An 11058-nucleotide genomic window follows, 5' to 3' on the forward strand; every position below is an offset into this window, starting at 1 on the left:
AAAATAATTATTCTAATTTTTGTGCACTGTTTACCATTTTAATTTCTTATAATATGTATTATTGTTCCTATTAGAAATGATAAATTAAAAAAATAATTATAAATAATAATAATAATATAACTTATAAAAAATTAGAATCTAAAATAATAATAAAAATAAGATTATTAAGAATACTTAAAAAGAGTACTAAAATATATTATTTTATATATTATTTTTAATTTAATAAATAAATATTAATTTTTACTATAAAAAAATTTAAAAAGTTTATAATTTTTATATATTATTTTTAATTTTTAATTTTATAAATAAATATTAATTTTATTATAATAATAAAAAATTATAATATAATAAAATAGAGTACTATAAAAAAAATATTATATAAAAATACTAAAAAAATATAAAAAAAGTTTAAATATACTTAAAAAAATATTTTAATTTAATATTATATTTTTTTAATAATTAATTAATTATTTATCTAGAAATGATTTTAACTAATATTATCCAAACAATATTTATTTTATCAAAATTAATTTTAGTAAAAATTGCCAAACATAAATTATATTGGCACAAACTTATTTCTACCCAAAATCAATTCTACAAAATCACTTCTATTCAAACTCTAATTTATCCAACGTGAATCAAAACACACACTAAATTTTATAATTGCGTTATGCTTTTTGCTTCCTACTAAGGAAAAAGAGAAAAATTAAGCTTGTTTGTAAAATATTATGAACAATAGCACACACTGAAAATAAAAAAAATAAAGAAATCAAACCTAAGCCATAGCTAGCTATATACCCTCTTTCATATTACCAATACATTTCTTTGATTCAAATTATTCATATATGTCTTGTAAATCTTGATACATTGTGAAAAATAATAATTAACATATACTTATGTCAGTGTTGATATTTTTCTAGAGCAATTTGATAGTTATTATAATTATACACAGTTTTTTAGATGATAATCTTTCTCGTTTTTAGATGAGTTAAAATATAATAATAATAATTATTTGACAGATATATCTCGTCTTTCAATAGATAACTCTGAATGAGTTAGCTATTATAATTATACACGGTTCTTTAGACGATAATCTTTCTCGTTCGTCAACAATAATAATTTAATAGAGTATATTTCATCTTCCAATAAATGATTCTAAACTTTTTCCTTCATCAGAGTAATACCTCGACTTGAGTAAAACAAAAAATTTAGATACTTTCAAAATGTACTCTGATACTCAAATTAATGAATAAATCATCAAATTATACTTATATATCTAAAAATGCTTTATATCCACTTTTATAAGATAGAATATCCAATAATTATATTTTAAATATTCTCATCTTCTCTATTTTTCTATCAAATAAAAATTCATTTTAATGAGGTTTATCTTATATGTGTATATGTCATTTTTTTTTCTAAGTTTTGTCTTACTACCTTGTTAGGGTCTCCATTTGATTAATGCTTTCACCAGCACATTATGCTGCCCAGATATTAGACTGCTTACATGCATGTTATTAGCCATATTTATTAGGCATACATTTGTTATCATCCATGATATATTATCATTTAATTTATAATTGGGTAGAACTATAATAATAATAATTATTTGACAGATATATCTCGTCTTTCAATAGATAACTCTGAATGAGTTAGCTATTATAATTATACACGGTTCTTTAGACAATAATTTTTTTCGTTCGTCAACAATAATAATTTAATAAAGTATATTTCGTCTTCCAATAAATGATTCTAAACTTTTTCCTTCACCAGAGTAATACCTCGACTTGAGTAAAACAAAAAATTTAGATACTTTCAAAATGTACTCTGATACTCAAATTAATGAATAAATCATCAAATTATACTTATATATCTAAAAATGCTTTATATCCACTTTTATAAGATAGAATATCCAATAATTATATTTTAAATATTCTCATTTTCTCTATTTTTCTATCAAATAAAGATTCATTTTAATGAAGTTTATCTTATATGTGTATATGTCATTTTTTTTTTCTAAGTTTTGTCTTACTACCTTGTTAGGGTCTCCATTTGATTAATGCTTTCACCAGCACATTATGCTGCCCAGATATTAGACTGCTTACATGCATGTTATTAGCCATATTTATTAGGCATACATTTGTTATCATCCATGATATATTATCATTTAATTTATAATTGGGTAGAACTATTAGCACTCCCTATTAATTACATGATTGTTTAGTTTCTTAAATTACCCTAACCTACATTTTTTTAATTTAAACTCAACTAATCTCATCACTAACATTAATTTGTTTATTTATTTTCACATTATTTATGTATTAGTTTACATATTATTTATTGATATATAAAACTAGAGAAATATGTTGTGCTCAATTGCGTATTTGGGTTGTGATTGTTGTCTAGCCTTCGCTCAAGTCATTTTAAATAAATAAATAAATAACTAGGCATGGGATTGATTTATTTTGTTAACTCCAGAAACTAAGTATTCTTATTGAGTAGCTTTATTATTAATATATAGTAGTTGGTTTTTTCCCGCAGTATGATTGTTTTATATATGCCTTACTTAGATAAGCAATTCTTCAATTTTGACTAATAAAAAAGACCACAAAATATGAACCAATCAACCTAAGATATTTATTTGGAATAATAAAGAGTCAATAATGGATTTAGGTTGAGACGTATAGAATAATAGAAATGTGAGACAAATCCTCAAACTTGCCTTTGTTCTGTGAAGTTGGAATGGGTTAACATTATTGTTGACAACTGTGAATGTAGAGAATGATCTTTGATATAAAGAGGGTTGACCATTTTTGCCATGCCAATCAATGATATATATATATGTCCCTTCAAGAAGTCAAATACATACATTTTAATTTTTGAGTTTGATGGGCATAAATTATTAAATTAAATGTGGTATTATTCTCTTATGAATTATGGTTAGAGGTGGAAACTCAAAAGGTGGCCTACCAGAGTGTGTGGCCTAGTTTGCATTAGGTTTGACTGTTTAACAATTAAGGCCCGTTTAAAAGGTTCAGGAGTTATTTTTTTAAAATTTTTAAATTATAATAAATCACACTATTATCATTTAGTATAATTTTTTAAATAAAAAAGTAACTTTTTTAAACGTTGTATATCACTTTTTATTATAAAAAAATAATTTTTTTATTCATTACAACTTTATTATTTTTTTATTCATTACAACTTTAAAATAAATATTTATGTGATTAAAAAATTAAATATAAAATAAATTATTTATAAATAACTTTAATATAGGTTATTATGTTTTAAATTTTTCTAAAAAAAATTTTAATTTAGTTATTTATTTAAATTAGTCCTATAGGTTCAAACTTATATATATATATAAATCTATTAACACAAAGTCTTAAAGAAGTTAGGCTTAGGCTAATGAATTATAACTCAAATAGCATAATCTTCTCATATTTAATTAAGAGGTTGTAGTTCAAGTCTCCTATTTTTGATAAAAAAAAAAGAACTAGGCTTAGGCTTTTTGCGAAATCTATGAAGCCTAATAGACTGACTTTATACTGTTAGTAATTTATTATACTTAAAAATTAGAGTAAATATTCTTTTGATATCAAATTATTTGTTTAAAAGATAAAATGTTCTTTCACAGTTCAAAAATTTTTAATTGATTTTTTAATTATGAAAGTAATTAGTCTAAATAATTTTGTAATTGATTATCATTATTAGGACTGGAAGCGAGTCAAGTCAGCTCGTAAGCCAATTCAAATTTGACTCATTAATAGCTCGATAAGCTAACCTTATGAGTTGATGAGCCGAACTTTAGCCTTGAATTGGACTCATAAATTAAATGAGTCGAGTTTGAACTTTGATAAACTCAGTTTATTAACTAGTGAGCTGGCTCTACTATATATAATTATTAGTACACATATTTTATATGTATTTAGTTTATATTTTTAATATTCTATATATACATAATAACATAAATAATAATATATAATTATATAAAATTTTATTTTTAATTTTTATATATAATTTTAATGTAGGATATAAATAAAAAAAATTATAATTTATTGATACATAGAAAATATATAAAATTAATTTTTTAAATATTTTTTAAAATATATAAATTATAATTTATTAATATAGAATTATAGATTATATTTCTATTATTTGAGTCAGCTCGTAAGTTCGAATTAGTTCGTGAGCTCAAACTAGTTAGTGAGCCAAGCTTAAACTTAAGAAATAGACTCGATTATTAATGAGTCGAACCGTGAGCTTAGTTCAATTTTCGTAAGACAAACTTGAGTTTGGTCTAATTCGATTCAACTCGACTCACTTCCAACTCTAATCATTATAATACTAACCTATTTAGATTCTGTTCCCTTTATAAATATATTTATAAAGTTATAACATGATGATTAGTATATTGCGATACAAATATTGTAGAAGTGTTTTTATTAGTATTATTAATTAATTTCTTAGTGTACCTTCACTCTTAATTTTATTAGGAAAATTTATATTTCTATTATGTGGAGTATGTGGTATAGGGGTTAGTTTTATTTAACACTGATTTAATTTAATTTGTAACGAAAGTTCTACCCATAAGTGTCATATCTTTTTTTTCTTTTTAGTCGATGAAGAAATGATTTTTTTTTTTCTTTGCACAGCATATGCTATTATGCACGATTCATTAGATGATAAAGAGCATAAACTTTCTATGGTATTGAAATATCATAATACAGGTAATAATAAATGCGCAAGAAATGATGTGTGCTAACTATATCTAACTAGCAATTTTTATGTGTCAATAAAATTACTGTGAGAACATATATCCTATTAAAATCATTTACAAACAAGCGAAAAAAATGATAATGATAAAAATACATGATTACATAGAATTATTAACTAAAATTAATGAGATAGAACCTTAAAATAAAAATGATGACATGTAGTGTTGGATTGATGAAGAATTTCTTTTATTATTTTTGATTTTTATATTTTCAATTTTTTAACTTATATAAAAATTAATAATAATTACTCTTGATAAAAGTAGCAAAAATTTTTCATTTCTACAAGGTTTATTTAAATATAAATGAAATTGGGGGACCATGAAATTACAGCGCTTTTAATTAAACTGTTTACTTATATTCTGAACACCTCATCTTTCTATAATGTTGACTATACAAATTTTAACGAGAATTGATTAAGTATCAGAATTGGGGATAGAAAAGAGAGTGCTCATGTATATCTAGTTTGACTTTGATACAAATTTTAATGAGAATTAAATAGTTACACATCAGTATTTACAGTATTGACAATAAAAAAGAGAGTGACGCTTATAAATGGTTAACATTTGTAACACAGTGGGAAGAACTTTTCAATAACAATTAAAAATATTTACTGAATTGAGGGACAACCTTCTATTTACAATTTGAATGAATGAATCAAATCATTAAAGGCTGCTGCAGTCTAATTAATGTGAATGTTCAGCCTTCAACTGTAAACCTACTCATGAAACTGTCGCACAAGAAAAATAAATTCATGAATATCAATTCATATATATTAAAATATATTTTCAAAAAGTTTTAATAATTAGATGATATTTAACATTTTTGTATAATTTGTGTTTATTTTTTGAGTCATGTATTCTATAGTTTTCATCAGATTGTTGTCTTTTAATATTGTACACAAGGATTAATAAAATAATTGAATATTATATTTACAAAAATAAATAATTAGAATATGTTTATTATTATTCCATTTCACTATCATAACTTGTAATTTACTATTTTTTTGCATCTCAAAATTAATGTAAAGATAAAAGTAGTACAAAAATTATGTTTTCATTGAAGTTTTAAAATAACAATTAGTTCAAAAAATCTTAAACTTTTTAGAGTATATTAACAATCACTAATCCAAAATGCAGGTTAGAGATTTTCAAAAAGTAGTTTCTTCTCTTCTCAATTTTTATGTAGTGAAATGTTTTTTTTAGTCTTACTACCTTGTTATGACAACATGGTTAAGGCAGAAGTAAATTGGCAAAAAAAAGTATGACAAGAATTATTGAAGTACAATACATAAAAATCATATGTCCTTTTCTTATATCATTTTATTATTCAATTAATAATTATAATTATAATAATTTTTAGTTAGAATAATAACTAATTTATTCACAAATATAATAAAATCTAGTATCAATTCATATACAAATAGACTTTCATTCAAAATGTCCTTATTTCTTTAGTCTTATTCCAAACTTAAGTTTAATTTTTCATTACTAAATTGTTAGTTGTCTTGCTTATTTTATGGTAAAGAGAAAGTCTAGGAGATTAGTAGAATTTGTGGTTTTTAACTATCAATTAGTCATTAATGATATTTTTAATGATATGAAATTATATCTAATAATATAAAATCATTCAATTTTCTTTTGATGATAAGTGCTGACCAGAATTTAATAAAAGTGCTAGTTCCTTAGCACTCCTCTTATGTAAATATTATGTGTTAATATTTTTTCATTATGAAATTGAACATTATTTCTCCCAATGTTTTTCAACAGTGACGTATTATAATATAATTTTGACATTATTATTATTATTAGTATTAATATCTCAATTTGACATTGAGATTATATAATAGCATTTGCGACTAACTTATAAATATATATATATAAACACACACATGCATATATCATCCATATATTAGTAAAGGTATTCTTTTATATTTTAATATAATATGTCAAAAGTATTATATACACCTACATATTTTATACATGCGAGTTTTATTTAGTTTCTTTTTCCTTTTATTTTGGAGCCCTAATCGCTTTATCTATCTAAAGGAGTAAGTTAATTTACTTGTTATATATGTACTAATAAAATAATAAGTTTTACAGCATAATTAAAAAAAATTGAAAAATATCAAAAACTATTTTTTTTAACCAACAATCAAATAGTATTTTCCCAATAAAATAAAATTACATGAAAACGACTTGTAAGATCATGAATAATAATTAAGCTAAAGACTTCTAATACAACAATACATGATAAATGACTGAACAACAAGTAAAATTTGTTCATAAAGAACAATATATGAAAATGAATTACATGATATAGAGGAAAATATATGATGATGATGATGATGATGACTGAAGAAAGAAAAGCATGCATCCATGACCCCACTGGATGGTCAACCAAGTTCTTAACTCCTTACATGTATCCGTAGATACACTCTCTAGACACGTGCTCACTCTGTTCCCTCTTTCTTTAGTCTTTCCCTCTTGAGGAAAATACAAATAACTATTTTTGTTTAATTAATCCAAAAACATATAATGAGCTGGAACGGATTCCGTGTGTGGAAATTGAGCTGTAATTGAAAACTCTTCCCCCTTTCTCACTCTCTTCCTCCCTCTTATTATTTTAACTCATTCATTTCCACCCTATAAATACCTCAACCATGTTTCCTTTCTTTTCTAACACGCCCCTCCTCATTCTTCTCTCATTAGCCATGGAACTCACCACCATGCTTTACTTCCTTGCCTCCTCTTTCTTCTTCATTCTTCTCTTCAAATTCTTCTCTTCTCCCAAGAGAGGCAGAGAATTGCCACTCCCTCCTGGCTCCATGGGTTGGCCTTACATAGGAGAAACCTTCCAAATGTACTCTCAAGACCCAAATGTCTTCTTTTCCACTAAAATCAAGAGGTACCTAGAGAGAATAGTCTGCTTCTCCTAAAAGTTTAAACTGATAGAAAAAAATAACAGAATTACATATATTAACTAACCAATTGCTCTGCTTTTGCTTTGTCCATAGGTATGGTTCTATATTCAAGTCCCACATTTTGGGATGTCCATGTGTTATGATATCAAGCTCAGAAGATGCAAAATTTGTGCTGAACAAAGCACAATTGTTCAAGCCAACATTCCCAGCCAGCAAAGAGAGGATGTTGGGAAAGCAGGCCATATTCTTCCACCAAGGAGAGTACCATGCCAACCTCAGGAGGCTCGTCCTCCGCACCGTCATGCCCGAAGCCATCAAGAACATCGTCAAAGACATCGAGTCTATTGCCGTCCATGCCCTTCAATCCTGCCAAGGAAAACCCATCACCGCTTTCCTCGAATTCAAAACCGTAAGCAACTAAGTAACTATACTTAAGAGCATCCCTCCAAAAACAGAGCACTCTGTTTCTATCTCTCTATCCTTATAAATAAAAATACTTAAAACTCAAAATGGACAAGTAAGTACAATTAAAAGAGGCCGAAAATATTGGCTCTTACAAATGGGAGGAAAATAAAAAAGAGTGCCAAAAAAAAGTGTAAATCAAGAATAAAGAGTAATGATTTAATGCAAAACAGAGTACTCTGTTTTTTCTTCTCTGTTTCATAAACTAACTAAACTAAATGAACAATCTTTTTTTTTTCAATCAAATTCTCATTATTTTCTTCTTTTTTGGTTTTTCGATGTTTGCAGTACACATTCAACGTTGCACTGCTTTCAATTTTTGGAAAAGACGAGGTTAAGTACAGAGAAGATTTGAAAAAGTGCTACTACACTTTGGAGAAAGGATACAACTCAATGCCGATAAATATTCCTGGAACACTGTTCCACAAGGCCATGAAGGCAAGAAAGGAAATCGCTGAGATAGTTGCGAGAATCATGGCAACAAGGAGAGAAAAGAAAGAAGAGAGTTACAATGATTTGCTGGGTTCGTTCATGGCCGAGAAAGCAGGACTCAGCGATGAACAAATAACAGATAACATCATTGGTGTCATTTTCGCTGCTCGTGACACCACTGCCTCTGTGCTGACGTGGATTGTTAAATACCTCGGTGAAAATCCAACTGTACTGGAAGCAGTAACTGTAAGTATCTAACATGGGTCCTACCTTCCTTTTCTGTTAAATTATTTAACGATTCTTAACTGTTTAAACATAAAACTTAAAAGGTAATGATAATGATTAAATGCAGGAAGAGCAGGAATCTATAGTGAAGAGGAAGGAGAAAAATGGTGAAGAGATAGGATTGAATTGGGAAGATACAAAGAAGATGCCAATGACTTCAAGGGTGATTCAAGAGACTCTAAGGGTTGCTTCAATATTGTCCTTTACTTTCAGAGAAGCAGTTGAAGATGTTGAGTATCAAGGTCAATAACCATATCTGATATGCTCCCATTCTTAAGAAAAAAAAAAAATTCCTTATGTATGAATGTGCTCACATATTTTTGACTGCTTTATGTTTCAGGGTATCTTATACCAAAAGGGTGGAAAGTATTGCCACTTTTCAGAAACATACACCATAGCCCTGACAACTTCAAAGAGCCAGAAAAGTTTGATCCTTCAAGATTTGAGGTAAATTATTGTTGTGAACAAGAACAAAGAACTTATGCAATGCATGCCCTTTTGGCCTCTTTTTCTTGCTATTCTTTTCATGTGATTCCAAATCCAGAATTTTGACACATTTATTTTTTTTCCAGGTGGCTCCCAAACCCAATAGCTTCATGCCATTTGGCAATGGGGTTCATGCATGCCCTGGCAATGAATTAGCTAAGTTGGAGATGCTGGTGCTTCTACATCATCTCACCACAAAATACAGGTTCATATTCAAACCTTATTAAAAGTTTCATTTATTTATTCCAAACATAAAGTTTAGAATGATACTAATGGGTTCTATTTCAATTTTGTGTAGGTGGACTGTGGTAGGTGACAAAAATGGGATCCAATATGGCCCTTTTGCCCTTCCCTTAAATGGGTTGCCCCTAAACTTATACCCAAAATATCAATAATGACAAAGTCAACATAAGCATAAGGTGTAAGCCAAGTCTAAGTCAACCATATGGCATGGGAACAAGCTAATAAATGTGGCAACAATGGTTCCAAGGTTCAAAATAATACCAATACCAGATCTGGTTTTGATCACACAAAATAATGAAGAAACCATATGTCAAGTTCCACATAAACAAAAAAATAAACGGGATATCAACCAATGATTAAGAGACACCCAAAGGGGAAGTCTTATGAAGAATCATCATGAAAAAAAATAGGCAAGTCAAGTGTACAGAAGAGGTTTCCATAGCCAAGGAAAAAAATAGTGCTAAGTTTTTTTTTTTTTTGTATTTTAGTGTTTGGAGGAAAATACTGAATTGATGATGTGTTGAAGTTGTTAGTTTTGTATGAAGCCATGAGATGCCGCAAGGCAGGAAAATGAAAATTTGATGAAGTATTTTTTTTATCTTCAAATATTTAATTTTACATTTCTATCTCTTCAATAAATGTTAATTATACAGGCTAGCATTAGCAATGATGTATTAACAAAACACATTGCAAACTCAGAAAAGATTAAGAAAAAATGACTTTGATAATAACAAGCAATTCCAAGGATAGCAATCGTCATTCTTTAGATAATAATTGCATATTCTTATTAATTAATAACCTACTTCTATAATATAAGAATGTAATTGCTATATTAAACAATCAACTTCGGAGAAAATCATTAGTATAGATTTAGTAGTAAAGAATTTGGTGATAGTATGTATAAAGTTATACCAAGTTTTTTGGGACTACTCTTGAAGATCCTTTAATTTTAAATAATAATAAAGCAAATGTCAATATCTTTATATGTTCATAAATCATAAATGGCTAAAGAATGATTAATGGAAAGGAATATAGAGGAAAAGGAATTTGAAAGAAAAACATTTTGGAAGGGAAAAAAATAAAATAAAATAAAATTGAAGATCTGCCCAGCTGTTTAATTCAAGGCTCTTACATATAACTAACTATTAGAAATACCTTTCTTATATTTAGTTTAACTTATTAATAATATAGAAAATTTAAACTGATTTCAAAAAAATAAGTATGTATTCATCAATTTCTTGTATATAATACATAATTTGAAAATCAAGTAGAAGAAAGGATTAATGATCTTTTCAAATGAGAAATTAGAACATAATTTTGATTATTATACATTAAACAAGTTAATTTTTGTTCTAATTTGGGGGCTGAAGGAACTGCTGAAATTAATAGATAGTAGTAGACTAGTAGTTGGTGATCATGTATGTATACGTGTTTCCCATCTTCGAAACATGC

At 26.7% G+C, this 11058-nt stretch overlaps 1 protein-coding gene across 1 annotated transcript; it reads left to right on the forward strand.

Moving 5' to 3' along the window:
* The first annotated feature begins 7443 nt into the window (after positions 1-7443).
* On the forward strand, positions 7444-10204 carry LOC130936187 (abscisic acid 8'-hydroxylase CYP707A2-like). The gene is made up of 7 exons (XM_057866222.1): positions 7444-7682; positions 7792-8107; positions 8449-8838; positions 8945-9119; positions 9218-9324; positions 9450-9568; positions 9662-10204. The coding sequence occupies exons 1-7, from the start codon at positions 7489-7491 to the stop codon at positions 9756-9758; spliced, it is 1398 nt and encodes a 465-aa protein (XP_057722205.1). The 5' UTR covers positions 7444-7488; the 3' UTR covers positions 9759-10204.
* Positions 10205-11058: the final 854 nt, after the last annotated feature.

The sequence above is a fragment of the Arachis stenosperma genome, chromosome 1 (genome assembly GCF_014773155.1).
Source record: "Arachis stenosperma cultivar V10309 chromosome 1, arast.V10309.gnm1.PFL2, whole genome shotgun sequence".
Lineage (NCBI taxonomy): Eukaryota > Viridiplantae > Streptophyta > Magnoliopsida > Fabales > Fabaceae > Arachis > Arachis stenosperma.